This window comes from Ammospiza nelsoni, chromosome 2 (genome assembly GCF_027579445.1).
Source record: "Ammospiza nelsoni isolate bAmmNel1 chromosome 2, bAmmNel1.pri, whole genome shotgun sequence".
Lineage (NCBI taxonomy): Eukaryota > Metazoa > Chordata > Aves > Passeriformes > Passerellidae > Ammospiza > Ammospiza nelsoni.
The window spans coordinates 29121580-29138265 of record NC_080634.1 but is presented as its reverse complement, the minus strand read 5'-3'; the positions used below and the strand labels follow the sequence as shown (position 1 = coordinate 29138265).

The 16686-nt window shown below is 38.3% G+C and overlaps 1 protein-coding gene across 3 annotated transcripts in view; it reads right to left on the bottom strand.

Moving 5' to 3' along the window:
- Positions 1-16686, bottom strand: part of STXBP5L (syntaxin binding protein 5L) — a 184546-nt gene that overhangs the window by 73412 nt on the left and 94448 nt on the right. For all 3 annotated transcript variants that reach the window (XM_059493339.1, XM_059493340.1, XM_059493341.1), the window contains exons 6-7: positions 10750-10813; positions 3776-3859 (exon numbers count right to left, since the gene is read on the bottom strand). In XM_059493339.1, coding sequence (XP_059349322.1) covers positions 3776-3859; positions 10750-10813 — 148 coding nt within the window. The remainder of the gene's footprint in view (positions 1-3775; positions 3860-10749; positions 10814-16686) is intronic.

Here is a 16686-nt window from a genome sequence, read left to right as displayed (position 1 = left end):
ATAAAAGAGATCTATTTTTGAATGCAACTTAATAAACTTTCAGGGATTTTTTCTACCTAGGAAATACTAAGGCCTTGCACACACTTAAAATTGCATATAGACATTTACCTGATTTATTCAAATGACTTAACATCATGCCTGGGTATTCATAAGTCAGCATTGCAGCTGTTCATATTAATTTTGCTTAAGTGCTACTGGTCAGTATTTAAAACTCCCTGTCGGTTTTCCTCTTTTAATCACTATATTGATTGTTATGTTGGTTACAGCTCATGGTCTGGAGAGAGTATCAGAAGAAATCAACCAAAGGGCCACGACCCTTTACCAAAGCTTTACTCAGCTCCTGGGTCTGGACAGCAGAGCCACAAATGAGTTTGCATTAAGATGACCCAGATGTTTTAACAGGAATCTGACACCCTTGTATATGAATGCTTGATTAACACTAAACTACTAAAATAGTAGTGCCAAAAAGGAAGGAAAAAATGGAGCTGAAGAAAACTGAACTCTAGGTATTTATTTTTGGTGACAAATGGGTATCACCCAAACTTCTACCTTCCAGAGAGGGAGCTGGTATATAATACCTCTTAAATAACCAGAAGAAAACGAACTATGACTGAAGTAACAAAAGACAATTCAGAAAGATGGTTCATGCAGAGTCCAGTGTTGTTGCCCTCAGGTAGAATAACCTTAGTTCTGTGGGGAGCACTGCTTCACTTACACTGAAGGCATGTCTATCCTCATGCAGATTAATTCTGACATGAGCTCATTCATGCTTGCTATCATGCCAGATTTTAATCTGGTTTTGATGTGTTGTCACACTTAGAACATTTCACATGGTTACAGTCACTGACTGTGTCTGAGCAGAAGCTCAGACTAGCTAAAAACTGTACTGAGCTGCTTGTTAAACTGCCTCTCTGTGACCAGGTACCACCTGCCAGCCTAAACCTCTCGTGGAGGGCAGTTGAGGTGGGATGATCCTGGCACAGCCAGCTGGCATAGCAGCAACTCAAACTGACCTGTTAGACTTTGCCACAAAATGGGCAAGAAAATCAGAAATGTTTTTGGAGGTCTCAGCTGCAAGTCACAAGTAATTCTGAAAGATGGTCCTGAACAAGTCCCAAATTTTCTCTCTGCTAGATTATGTCTAGCATTCAGATCCACTTTAGCATCCACACACAAAAGGAGCAGTTATTTCCTTAGAACAGGAGTTCCTCGTGGTGGGTGGCTCATGTGAATGTTCACACAGTGTAAGCACACAAAGCATCTCACTCCAGAATAGGTATGTTTCTCCTTCTGCAATACCCACAGCGGTTGCATACACATTCCATATTCTCTCTCATACTCAGCATGTACTAAAATTAAGCATGCCTAACACCATTTCAGTTCCTTCCCAACCACAAACCTTCACCACTGAGGGTCTTTAGTACCAGTTTTAACCATATTTTGGAATAAGCAAGGCTTGTCTCATCTTGCTATTTGAATGCTAAAAGTCCTTTGTGTTCGTAGTACTGCAGGACCATTACAGCAAGGGCCACATCCAATTTGATACTTCCACAGTGGCACAGTGCTAGACAAAGGTAGGGAGTTGTCATTTGGCAAATGCCTCTAAGAACTCTGCATCTTCATTTTGGGATGAGCTCCAGTGAAAATGACAACTGCTTCAGACAGCTCTGAATGGGGGTTGATGCAAACTTCTAAAGCCTGCAGAGGAAGATGGCTGGATTGTGGGTTTGCCAACTATCAGTAACAACTTGAGATTCATTTGAAAGATCTGTCTTGTTTATATGCTGTCTTTTTATATCACTTTATGGAAAAAAAACTTTTACAGGAAATTATAAAAGAGCTTGGAAGGAAAGCCTTTTATAGAAGGCATTGTGTAGGAGCATTGATTGGAAGGACCTCAATATCTCATGCATATCACCATTGAGAAGAAGAAAATCATATTGATAGTAAGAAAAGTGAGGGTGAATTAATTTAATTCAGAACTCATGCAAAGAGGCACTTTTGTACTCAATGAAGATACAGAACACTTACAGGAATTTATCTGAGACTTAACAGAAAGCCTGCAACTGGAACCATTCTGGCTCAGTGCCAGAACAATACTGAGAGATTGGTCAGACATCATGGGGCACAGAGGCCTCCCATCAGTCCAGAGAGCATGGTGAAGGGGAGCAGGAACAATGACTTCTGGACTGTGATCTTTGGTGGCCAACCCATAACATGAGGCTTAGGCTTGATAATTTGGACTGCTGCAAAATACCAAATGGCACATGTAACCCAGGATTTCAAAAAGATCCCTTTTTAGTGGCTCCCTAAGGGTAGTGGCTTCCCTGAGGGAATTCTAGCAGGTCTGGAACATTATGAACATGGAGCCTGAAAGTCTGGAGTAAAGTAAAATGCCTAGTCACACAATCCTTTTAAAAACAGAATAAGAATCTTGCAATTATTTCAGTATGTTAGAAGTAGAACAAGTTGCACAAAGTGGAGTACTGATATAGCAAATAACTACTGAGGAAGAAAGCATGGGACTGATAAGAAGGCAAAAAAAGTTCCTGAGAACAGTATTGAAAAATGTGGAACAACTAAATCTAAATTGTATGTGGAATTTTCAACATCCACCCACTCTGTGTCAAAATGAAGAAAAAAGAGGAACCAGCATTAAGAAGATCTGCTTCATGTAGTCTCATTCTGAGTACAAGAGAGGACAGTAGCAAACACACATCCCCATCCCCACCCTTCCTGAAGAGACCTGTGAAAGGAAGAAGTTGTTCAGCCTTAAGTAATAGAAGGGGTGTAATTTCACAAGTGTTTGCACAAGCAGACTGTCACTGGGAGACAATTCAGTGGGCATGTCTTGAGGCTTAAGTGCTGGCCTCTCAAACTTGTCCTTTGAAACATTTGCTATGTTGATGCTCAGAAACTGAACCTTGAAGCTCAGAGTAGCTTTAATGTGTCTCTGACAGCACGTCTGAAAGAGTACAGGATCCATATGTATTTAGATTGCTTTTTAGAGGGGAAATAAATGGGTATACACTCCTTATACATAGCAAGATGACAAGATGAAGAAGGAAAGAGAACTACAGGAAACCAATTATTGCCAGGATCACTTTAAAGAAAATGTCCTTTTCTACCTTCAGCTGTAGTAGCATTCACATTCATCCATGGTGAACTTTACAGGACTGGCAGAACAAAGAATATTCTTTCCTAGGGCTAGTGCTAAAATTATAGTAACTAGGAATATATCTATTTCTCAAGCAGCTTGATTATTGATAAAGAACTGCATCTGTGGTTAACACAGGCTGCTTACAAATGAAAAGAGACAATTGTGTGATAACTATGACAATAGAATTTTGAAAACTGTTTAATCAGATCTTAAATACTAGGCAATATCAACAGCTGTACAAGGCAATTCATCTTCCAGTATAATGAATGTTCTAGATATACCCAGTAGAGATTATTATGTAATTCCTATTGTAGCTATATCTCAGGTCAGCTCATTGCTAAACTCTGTTCAACTGAGGATCCCCACAGAGAAGTTGATGAACTTGTCAGGATCAAGGGGAGGACATTCTGTGTCACAGTACACTCATGAGAGCTTAAAGCATCAGAACTAGAGATTTCAGACCTTGATTTCTATTGTCAGTAATTTTCCCAAAAAGCATAGCACAAACAGTATTTCCAGAACCAGCAATGCCTTTAGATAAACATCCATCTGCTTGGTAAGACATATGGCAAACTGCTGAATAATGGCTTTGCTGAATTAATGGAAATTGCTTACCTCATCATAATAAGCTCTCAGATCGGCTCTTTTAGATCGTAAGTCCCAGAACACGATGGTCCCATTTTCATAGCCTATCAACAGCTGCACGAGGGAAAAAAACCACAATTACATTTCCTGATTCAAAAGGTACATATAAATATTGAATAATATAAAAAGAAATAACAAAGTGATGGCCAAGATTGTAATTTGCCCGAAACATAATACCTTGCTTTCAAATTATCTTTCAGTATAAATTACTTCACATTGCTGACAATTTAAGATCTGATGGAAAAAAAAAGGGCTTTAAACACCTTTTTTCCCCCTGGATGATTATGCACCTGGACAGTCTTCTCAATTGCATATCTGCTGAAAACCAAAGATAGTAGCATGTTCCTACCAGGTCTTACTTTCCCTCCCCTTGTTGGAGAAAAAAATGTTTGACACCTAAGATACCACCTAAATAACTTCAAACCAAGAGAATCACCAGATTAAACTTTCATTCAGCTTCTTATATTCCTTTTATTTATGTTTGCTATTGCTTCAAAACAGTCTCAAGGACTCCTACAGCAGAGATTAAATTGCTTGCATTCCAATAATTACAATAAATTAATTGATATGTCAATTTTTACTTCTTATAGAACTGGGACTTCATATCATCATGCACACCAGAGAAATACCAGCAAAGATTTCTGAAAATAAGAAAGAGAATAGAAACAATAGTCAGGAGAAAAATAAGAATGAACACAATCATATCTCCTTGTCTCCACTGAGAAGAAGTGAAATATTGATCTGGTACTGTAGAGTTACTCTTCATTTGAACAGAATTAATTTCAGATGTTATGGACAAGATCACGTCTAGCTTATTTAGGTGACCTGGAAACTGTTTCCCATAGAATCTGTCTTCTTAAGAACCTGTTCTGGACATAAAGACTGAAAATGGCTAAACTGGCAGACTCACATTTCTGTGATAGAATATTTTATAAAACTGTCAATGATAGTTGCAGTTATTCATCATCTGTAAACAGATACATCACAAAATGCAGGCAAGGATTTATAGTTTCTATATAAAGAATTTGTGAAGAATAATGACAAGACAATCTCTTAGCTGGAGAAACCTTAACAGCATCTTTGCTATCACTCACTTTAGCTTGCAGGAGTCCTAAAAATGAAATTTGGCTGGGCTGCTAAACAAAACATCACTTTCTTTCCAAGTATAACTGATATATCAATACTGCTACAAAAGAGCCTGGGAATACTCTCAGTTCTACTGGATGTGGTTCTTTTCATTGACAGGAGAGTATTCCTTTTGTGGAATCTCCTAGCTAATCTGGAAATTATTTATAGTTAATATATTTAATAACGTGAATACAAACAATAATTACTTAGGCTCCTGAATAATTATTCTCCTGAAAAAAAAATCAAACTGCCCTGGAAAAATTCCAGAATATTTAGCATTTTTGCTCTGGATGGCTCCATCTGGGATTCTGTGTCAGAGTCAGAAAGCATGCAGCTAACTGGATAGCTCTTGTGTCAGGATGCCATATGGTATTCTGGGATAATGGGCTGCCATTGACACAGTGAACAAGGAGGGTCTCACTGCAGCTGCTTGCTCTGTTGGTATAGCAATCCCCAATGGAAGCTATTTGTATATCCAGGAGTTAGTGATGCTCATAGCAGTTCACTTGAGTAGGTGCAGGTCTGGGCTGTGCTGTGCTGCACACAGCACTTGGTTTTCAGGCCTGCTCATATCTCTTGGCCACAGGGTAAAAACTTAGCTGCTATTTCTAAAGGACCTTGTAGGCCTCTCCCACTTGATAAAGGTAAGGGCAGCACCTTTGTGCCCTCATCTTAATGTAAGGCAGCATGTCTCATGTGAACATCCTTTTGCTTGACAGTAGAAATGGATATGGCGCTTTAAAAAAAATATATTTTGGGATCTCCAAAGACCAAAATGCTGGCAAGAGCCTCTTCACAGAGGATGGTGCCATGCCCTTATTGGAGGTTCATCCCATGCTACACAGCTTGGGATTCCCACCCTCCTTTTTGTACTCACTCCAATAAACAGTATTTTAGTAAGTTATGGAGTCTGAGTGCCCTCCTTACTGTCATCACAAGAAGGACTTGCACCTGGGCATTACGCTGGGTACCAAACCAGTCACATTCAGTTTATATCTACCAATATTCTTTTCACCTCAGCTTTTGTACAAATATATTCAGAAAAGGGAAGGAATTGAAAAGCATTTAGTATGTGGCCCTGTTTCTTAATATGCCTTTCTTCCCTGGGGAAGCAGGCTTGCCTTTTGATTTTTATCCCTCTATTTTGCAAAGATATCATGCTCCAGGTAATTACTAAAAGGTTAAATACCTTTTATCAGAGGCCGCATTTCACTTGCACTATTGCTGAAATGTTTAATGCACAACTGCACTAAAGAATTCCAAGTTACAAAGTATAATTTCAGGGAAGAAATTGAAAGGCAAAGACATTTGCTGCATAGTCAGGAATCTCTCTTTTTGTTCAGACAGTAGTCATGCTGCTTTAGTACTAACACTGTGGTACAGCACTAAAGCCACAACTCCAGCTTGGATGAATGGGATTAATCTCATTGCCAGGATATTTGTGATGGTCTGGATTCTGATCTGTCTGAACCATAGGAAACTCAAACATTCCCACTCCTCTTGGTCATAGTGATCACTTGGGAGATCTATAAGACAGGCTCTATTTCTGTAATAGAAGTAAAAAGCAAACCATCCATAAATGAAGTTGGAGAGGAAAACCTAGAGAAAGAAAAGCAGTATTTGTAAAAGGAGTCAAGGATGGAGAAAACTCCAAAGATTTATCTTGCCTTTCACAGCATTTCATTTAATTACTCATGCTTAATTAGGTTACAAAAAAGGGAGAACATAGGACAGAATTTGGAGAGAGAAGTCCTGGCAAGATCTTCCTTGTTTAGAGGAGTTGTTTCACATTTTGACTTAAATCATTCTTCATCAAATGCTTTTGATGATGGGAGGAAATTTCTTTTTCACAGTCAGCTAATTACATTCTAGTACATGACAGCAAGCCCCTTCCTTTTCCTGGTAACACAAAACAGCTGGAGAAAAAATCCCAAGCAAGCAAGCCTGCCAAACAGGCTTGTTGTTTTAGGTATTATTAGATCTCAGAACTCAGACTCAGAGATAGGAAGTTTAGCCCACCAGCTAATTGTAAATAACATTAAACCTTTTCCTATTAAGCTTTCTCCATTTGCTGGGAAACTGCAGATCATTGCAGTTAATGTCTTTTCCTTTGTCAGCAAGAAAAATCATGTTTGCTACAGATCTGCCACTTATAAATATCTGTGCACTCCAGTCTCTCCCTAATGTACACTTATTAATTGATTTGGCAGACACAGTTTTATTTCATGAACTTAATCACTTGGTCCCCGAATTGTTCTTCAGTGACACATTAAATGCCTAAATTCTCTTTGATGTTTGTCTTCCAGCCATAGCTTGTTAGATTCATAAAAGAGACTTGTCTCCAAAGCCTACCTAGATAGCTTGCCTGGAAGCCACTCTGGAGAAGTTTTGAATGGCATAAGTCATCCTGAATTGCATTCACTCTTTTGGCACAAGGAACCCCACCACCAGTCAATGAAATAAACTGGAACTTTTAGGAATTCAAAGGATCTTAATGAAAAAGGTGAAGATACTGCCAGAGAACAAACCTCCCTGGCTTTCAAATAGAGCTCTTATGATTGTCCTAGACTTTGAAAGGTCTGACTATGTTTCAGGACTCGGAACCACTCAGTGTTCATAGAAGAAATACTTATTTACTTCAGCAAAACAGTCCCAGGTCTGTAACCAACTTTGTAATACCCCAGGGAAGGCTATACCACTGGACTCTTGGCAAAGCACTTCTAGAATAGTAGTCTTGTAGAGTACAAGAACTTTGAGTAATGATTATGACTGATTTGTACCTAGTATTAAAAAATTCCTGAAACATATGCAAAGAACACTTCTATCTGCTGCCTATAATGATGTGATGTGTGGAGTGTGACTTCTGCCTCCAATATATTTTGGTGGTCTTTGGTTAGCTTGGAGCTGTGGAGATTAGCAAAGTATGTGGAACTACTATCAAACAGCTATTTTATCTAAGAATAACTCTGCTAAATTAGATAAAAGTCTACCTCTGACAGTACCTTGTACTGAAATGGCCAAGAGCAAATACTAAATAATATGGGAAGAAGACGAGTGTTTGCAACATTCGCACATATTCTCTCAGTCTAAGTAATTTTCTCATTCAAGTATAGCCATCTCCTCAACTATACATGGTCCTGTTTAACCTCATCTTTAAGAACCTTTTAGGAGAATTCAGCAAATCTCATCAGTTACCTTCCCATGGATTTCTTCTGTGTTAACTTTTCTAGTCTTCCTTGTGATCAGTACATTTTCAGCACACACAATAGCATTTGGAAAAAGTTTCATAGGTTCTACCCATTGCACATTTGAAAAAGTACTTAATTGTCTTGTTTGGAATCTGACCTGTCAGCTTAATTTGGTATGCTTTTAGTTTTTGTATTGAAAGAGACTATGAGCTGTTTCCATCCTCTTAATATCAACTGTGATTTTTTCAAACTTGGAATCACAATCAGGTGTTTTCCATAGAGAATCTCCCTGTCTCACTAAGTTGTCTCTCATATAGAAAATGCAGTCCCTTCTCTGAATTTCTTTTAGCATTATGTTAATTTTAGACATAGAAGGACAAGTATGATACTCAGTAATCAGCAGGCAGGTCAACAATGCATTTCTTTAATAGCTTTGTTTTGTTTTCTATTCTTCTCTGCATAATGCCTAATTTTGATTTTCGTTATTGTTCACTACTGAGCATTGAGCTGATTGACATTTCCATTGAACTATCAACCATCACTCAAAGCTCTTGATACCAAACAGGAATCATCAGCTCACACCCATTGTTTTATATGTAAAGCCAGAAATATTTTGCCCTACATGTACCACTTGCCATCATTTACACTGAAATACTTAAAAAGACAGTATTTAACCTGCCATTTTACTGCTGAGTTTCCCAGCCTCCTAAAGTCCAGCAAACCAGGTGACATCAGTACTTAGTCTATCTTCTAGGCTGTATATGACCATGTTAAACAGTAAAAGTCCCAGGAGCTGCTTTTCCCCCCATTTTTTCCTCATTCTGAATAATGATTGATTTATTCTGCATTCTTAACTAAAGTTTAATGAGACTAAGTTGAAAAATGTAGTTTAATTTATTTTTCCACTGTTGAATTTTTTAAACTTAGAATTGTCTATTGATTTAATGCTTGGATCTTCTCCTACACCTGTGTACCTTTTACTGATATCTTCTTGTAAACACAATCAATTCTACATTCTGCAAAACTGCAAGTATTTTGATAGTACCAATTCATTCTTTACACCACTCTCAACCTATCAATGATATAAAGAGCTGGATTGAGATGGTTTTAGTATACCTTACATTTTCTACTACTGCTCCCCATAAATATTCAATGTTTGTTTTTCATAGGCATTTGTCTGAATTTGCTATTGTTCTTTGAATGCTAGTACTTCATCCGTGCCCAGATGTCTCCCATGTGCCCTCTGAGCAACAAGCATTTGTATTCCCAAGCCAGTTCTCTTTTAACTCTCTTGCCTGGGTCCTTTTCGTCTTCTCCCTCTCTGCTGAAAAATATTTTTAGGTTTCTGTTTGGACACAGTGCATGGCATTCCTGTAAAAAATCTTCACTGACAAGACCATTTTTTAAAAAATCTTCACTGACACGACCTTTTTTCCTACACTATGTGCCTTAGGTAGCTCAGCAGCAGCTTCTGTTGTGGCCAGCAAACAAGAATGATGTCTCATCAATAAACCTTTATTCTCACCAGGTATTTTGTCAGAGATAATTAAACAGGATTTCTTGATGGCTTCTCGTTTGAGGCTGCAACACTACATTTCAATATGCTTAATTACTTTATTTGACAGTATTCTAAATTGCTTGACCTATTCTGATTCTTCCAGAAAGGCTCAGAGAGGCCATGGAAGTCGTTGGAGGGTTGGTTCACAGTTCCCTTCACAATATGGGTAAGTCCAAGGACAAATGACGCAAATGAAAATCAGATGCAGTCATCAGTGCTTTTCTAGGTACACATAATTCCCCCATATCAGTATCAGAAATTCAAACTGCTGCCAGTTTCTAACAACTATTACCTGTTATGTGAGGCACACTGTCAAACAGATACACCATTTGGAAAATGCAGTACTTTATAAATACACACTGAAATGCAGTCAATAAAAATGATCAAAACCAATGAGAGAATTAAATACCCTTTCCACACAGGCAAAATGCTCAAATATCAGTAGCAACACATTAAAAAAAAAAAAAAAGCTGTAATAGAACCAGAATTCTGTCAATCATATTTCATCTTTGAAAAGCTGCCATACAAAGGAAGCCAGCTCTGATTTTGCCTCCTGGTGGTATCAGTAACAACCCCAATGCTCTGACTGTATGTTTGGTTTCCACTTGTGCACAGTGAACAGAGTTGAGAATTGCAAACAGCAGCAAGTTCCAAACTTGGGTTATTATCATGATAATTCTTCTATAAGAAAAGATTTCCTATCCTATAAAAACTTATTATAATGCCTTCATAAGTGCATGTTCATCCAAGTTCAAAGTCATGATACAGCTTTTAGTCAAACCTTACTTAGTCAAGCTTTTTTAAACAGAACCATTTAGATATACATTTCAAGGTACATTGTCTTTGGCATATATTTCAAAGTACAGTATGTTGTCTGCATCACAACTCTTTACTCATTTAATTTGTACAAAGATAATTTTTTTTCTTAAGAACAGTAAGATAGTTAAAATTCCTTGCAAACATACAAAGAAAGCAGATGATAAAATCAGTGAGTAAGCAAAAGGAAAGAGTAGCAAGGCAAATAAAGGCTATGAAATGCTGCAAAATTTTATACCATTGGTTGTACTCACTTTTCCCTCATCTCTTGGGCTGTCACTTAAATGTACAACTGGGCCAGGGTGAGTCTTGGTGGATCTGCAATACAAAAATCAATTAAAATCTCTGAATGTTTTTTTTGTAAGAAGAGCTAGATACTTCAGCTTCTAGGTGTGCTAACATGTACCTCCAAAGGTTTAAAAAGAATTGTAAAAAGCCTGACAGGGTAGTCATAGGTATCTTTTAACGTTCTCCTCTATTTCCTTTTTGCCATTAAAGGCAAAGATTCTCTTTTCTTTATGAATCCTTCCTTCATTTTTTTCAAATCTCAGTATTCTTCCTATTACAGTAATTTTCCTCCTCTCTCATTCTTACAGCTTTTTTGCCTTTTCTGTTCTCTATTTCATCTCTTTCTGACCCTCTCTCCTTACTTGCTCCATTTGAAGGCTAATTTGCCAAGGATTTACAAAGTCTGCACTGGATTCATTTCAGATACTGATAGCATGACTCACCAAGTTCCAATGTCACTAAAGAAAGGGTTTCAGTAACCTCACCTACACTGCCCTGTCAGGAAGTGGTTTAGCATTACTTCAGCAGGGTTTCAGAAATGGAGCAACTTGCCTCTGTCTGGTCTGTAAAGCCTTACCTCATCTTCAGACCAACTAACACAGTTACACCCACAATGTTCAGTGGGGCTCCTCAGCCACAACACCCATCCTATGAGTCTTTGTAAACCTATAGAGAAATTAATTACTATCCTTGGCATCCCCTCCCTTTTTGCAACATGTATGAACCACATCATATGCAACTTAGTATTGAATTGTTAATGTCCAGCACCTGACAGGAAATGCAAATCATAGGAAACTGATTGGACAGATGGAGACTTTTCATCTTTTCTGACTGACCTTCAGGCCCTGGCAGTCATAGAGAGCAAGAAGAAGAGCACCAGTCCACACTGAATGCCTGCACAGAGGAGGCCATTTCTCCCATCTACGTTCTGCGGTCAGAGTACATGTCCCTTGGAGTTCAGCTTAGGATCTGAACTTGCATGACTGGTCTTGGTTCACCAAATGTCATCAGGAAAAAAAATATGGCAGAGAATGGCAGAGCCCATAAAGTGAAGAGTTTATCTGGAAAGCATCCGTAAAATGACCTAGGCTCCAAGTTTTAAAACAATTTGCAAGAGAATTACAGAAACAAACCAAAACAAGCTTCTCCAGCTGAACTACTCAAAGGATTTTTCTAAAATAATGGCCTCTTCCTTTGGCTGAATACTGCACTGTAGCAAAACTGGCCTCTCTTCTACAGGTCAGACTCCAAATCAAGACTGAGAATGGTCACAAAAATTCTCAGACAACTCAAGTATTAAGACATTGTGGACTGATCCATAGCCTCATAAGCTTCTCCTTCCCAGAAGAGTATGCTCCAACTCTCTTAAAAGCATGCACACTCTTCTCTGGCCTCTATACTTTGCCCACATTATGTTTTAAATATTTTAACTATGTAGTCAATGCACCAAAGCTGAGTCAAAGCAGAGAGGGAAAGATCTGAGCTGAGGACAATGAAAAATTACTCCAGACATCCTGAACATGCAGCATGTTATTCTCCTACATGAGGTCTCCACCAGCAAGGATTCTGCAAGAGCATTTTGCAGCATATCCCATCACAGAAATGAGATCAGCAGGAAAGCAGTGGACAGACAGTTTATACAGTGACATTCTATACAGACTGTCTTTGATGGTGCCAGCAACAAGCACCCATTTCTCCTGAGACATGGAGCAAAACCATTTTTACAGAGATACAGATAGCAGGAGATTTGGCTGTCATTCCTATACAACAGAGGGGACCCCTCTGGCTGAGCTTCTGTTTCTGAGTAACCTGTACTGAAATAAAAATATAATTTGCACAACACCAGGCCTTGGAGCAGGCAGGGCAGGTAGGCAGTGACAGGGAACTGGGGGGCCAGATGAGGTTGTTGGCAAGCAGTGCTTAGACCTACACATATCTTATACATCTGTCCTGAGGGAGTACATGTGACAGTTTGGGACAGTTTCAAGTGCTGTTTCTGACATAGATTCACCCGTCTGAACTGGTCAGAGTATTTTGACGGAAAGAACTATGTCTGTTTGGAGTATATGCTGCCTATGCAGTGATGGGCAAAGGAGGAAGGGTGAGAACAAGAGGAAAAAACAAGATGAGAACACACAGAATAAGAATTTTCACTTTTTAGCCCAATCACAGACAGACAACATTAGAGAGAGCAGAGGCAAGCAAACATCAGATATGTTTCCCCAGAAGGCTGGGGACAAACAAAATGGTAGCAGAAGCACATGGAGGCTGAAAAAGCACAATGGGTTGGGCAGCTATCCCAAGCCATTGAACCAACCAGGATGCACGGTTGGATGCTTGGCCATTCCACTCTTGGTACATGACCAGGAAAATTGGCAAAATCATGACAAATGGAGGGAGAAAGGTAAAAAGCATAGTGTCTTTCTAAGGTAAAGATTGATTCCATTTAGTCAGCTATTTGTACCTACTAATTTTAAAAGTCAGGAACAGTTTAGATAAATCTGTGCAACCAGTTTCTTTGAAGGATACATATGACATTGCTTACCAAAGAATGCATCAATTTCTCTTTGGGTAGAAGCAAACTGTTACATGAGTTGTCCTCTACTCTTTAGGCTAAGTATACTTTCATAGTATATGAAAGCTTGTTGTTCCTCTGTAAATGGTATAAAACCCCTGTCTTTTACAACCAGTCTTATTTTTATCTTATATTCCTGCAGGGTTTAGCCTCAAATTTCCATAGTAAAAGCTCAGCTGAAAGGGGAAACCTTCACTAAATACAATACATTTTCCAATCTCCTCCATTTTCCTCTTGAATTCATTGTAGTTGGGGGATCCTGGGATTTATTGCACTGTATTAATATTGTAGGGTTTGGGTATTTTTTTCTTAGGCACTTTTTGTTTCTTTTAGGAATATTGTAGTTTTAATAATTATGCACCTAGTTACTTCTTTAGTTTGTTGAATAACAGCTTTATAAACACTATCAGCAAAGTTGATACCAAACACAGCAGTCTGTGCACTGAATGTATGAGATTTTATTTTTCGCCATTGTTTTTCCTCTATATTTGATATAAGTATGTTATTAGTATTCACAATACCTTACTTCTTGTTATTTTAATAATTTAGTTGTTTTGTATAACACCTGGCTTGCTGTGGCTTCTTCCTTTTTCTTTTACTTCTATTACATTTAAGACTGTCAGGTATGCCACTCCATCAAAAGACTCAACAAACCATTCTTTAGTTTTCATACATACATCATTGGTTTAGGAAAAATAAGGATTCAGGGGAAGGGGGCTTTAGTTTTTGTCTTGGTTTCTCACCATTCTATTCTATTTTAACTGACAATAAATTAAATTAATTTTTTCTAAGTCAAGTCTGGTTTCTCCATTGACAGTAGCTGGTAAGTGATCTTCCTGATTTTCCCTTTATTAGTGAACTTTCCCATCTTATTTTCTTTGCCTGTCCTGTTGAGGATGGGAAGTGAGAGAGCAGCTGGGTGGAGGTTTCCCAACCAGCCAGGATCCAACCTCCACAACTTCCTTGATTGCTTAACAAGGCCAGCTTTGTTTATACATAGGTAAGAGTAAGTAGAGAGTCTATTAAGTCTGGCAGTCATAACATGGCTTCTGTCAGGAAAGCAGAAAGGATCCTTTTCAAATAGTTGTATGTGATAGATAAGATCACACACAGGTGACAACAGATGTTCCTAAAGCTTTTTGGAGTGTAGAGCCTATTCCCTGGCAGTCCTCCTGCACTGCCTTTCCAGGGCTCCAAGAAACATTGATTTTTTTCTATACACAGCAAGTAAAGTATTTGCATCAAAACTGATTCCTCTTTGGACTACATAACGAGGAATATTCACAAGATGCAGCAAGCATAAAGTTTGGTTTTGGATGAACATGCACAGTCCTATCTTGGGGGAGATGTTTGTGGGAGGATAAAGCAAACAAAATAATCCCAGTGCAGGTGGAGCAAGAAAGAAAGCATTGCTGTGTGTGAAAGCATTGCAACTTCCTCAGTTCTGCAAGACCTTTTTCTCATTGATCTGAGCCTGCCTGATGGCTCAATACAGAAGGAGAGACACAGTAAATCTTCTCTGGTTTGCTTCTCCTGAAGTGATGTTATGTCCCTCTGGACACAGGACTGTGGCAAGGAACCCAAACCTTGTCCTTTGTGCCACACTAAGACCAGGAACTATCTGCCAAAGGCAGATCAGTGCCTCACTTCTTGCATCTCCTTGTCTCCTCAAGGAAGGTATGTATAAATAGAAAGAACAACAATATCTTTTGGAGCCCTAGGAAAGTGCTGCTTGTAAAAGAAGAGCAAGGCATTAGGCTGTATCCTCAATTTCACTTGAGGATAGACATCATGACTGCACTACATGCCGGATTAAACAAAGCAATTATTTAGTTAACTATATTATATCAATAACAATATTTTATAGAACCCATGAAAAACAATCAGAGCTACAGATAACAGTAATTACTGCTTTCATACAGTAAATTATACTGCATGGGGAAATGTCTACACACAAACTCCATTTTGCCTCAAGTTGTTTTCATGTACATAAAATGTTCTGTTTCCCCTCATTGCTATTACAGTAAAGTTGCCAAGAAGGTTGGAGAGTTGGACACTGCCATTGTGGAACTGCTTACAAAGAAAAAAACCCCTGCCATTGAATTATATTAAATGCAAAAGCAGAGATCTGACAGCTCCTGGAAAGGACAAAGAGGTGCTGGAAAACCAACCAGATTTGAAGCTATTGTGAATAAAGCACTCTACTGTTGATGACAGATACTTGTGTACAGGCATTCCTTCAAGCTGCATAAAAACTAACTAGATCCTATTCCTTGAGAAAGGGAAAAATAAAGAAGAATCAACAGGTGAAAATAAGGCATAAGTGAAATAGTTGAGCAGGGCATTTTTCATTTCCAAATAGCAGTCAGGGTACAGCTGAGAATGACTGAGAAAATAAAAGCACAAAAAGGATAAAACACAAATCCAAGTCAATACTCAGCAGAAAGAAAAAAAAGAAGGTCAAGTCTGAAAACTATCAGCTATGATTTGCAGTAAAAAATTTCTGAAATGAAAGCTAACTTCAACAGAGCAAGAAAAAAGTATGAGCTAATGATACAAAACTTTCAATGTTTCATAGTCTTCGTTGACCTTTAAGCACAAAAAAACAGATTGCAGAATTGAAAAATGGAACCAAAGATTCCCATGACAGCTGTACAGAGCTAAAACTAGGCATTTGCTAAGAAGATACTGATACTTTTGAGTTGTTTTACACTTCATCAGAAGTTGTTCCTGACAGCAGCAGGTATTAATTTACTTGGTGTGTATTCATTTGGGGAAATGAAAGAGTGGTTATGATGTTAGACATGACTCTTACTCAGAACGCCACTGAAATTAAGGCAGCAGTCACCATAAAACAGTTTTCAAAAGACTTGTAAGGATGGAAGCTTTTATTTGATTATTTTATCCTACAGTTAGAAAGCTCAAAAAGAAGACTTCAGCAATGGTAGAATCTGAACACAACAAAATGTGGAAAACACACAGATTATGTATTCCTCAATCATCCTGGAATGCTTTATGCACTCTAAGAAATTAAGTGACTTAAATACTGTCATAAGAACTTCAAATACCAAGACAATCTTTAAAGCAGGTAAAAGTATGCTATGACAAAATAGAATCAAATCAAAACCATTTTCCTTTTGAAAGAAAAAATAGCCTGCAAAATTGGAGTACTGTAATGATTTCTGAGAAGGATAAAAATCTGGTGTTATGAAGTGATAGAAGCAGTTAGGAGAGGGGGAAAAGAAAGAAAACATCCACTGCTTTCCCTCACTGCTGTGGATCTACTGACTCTGAGTTTCCATTTTAGGAAATGGGGATGGGCAAACAA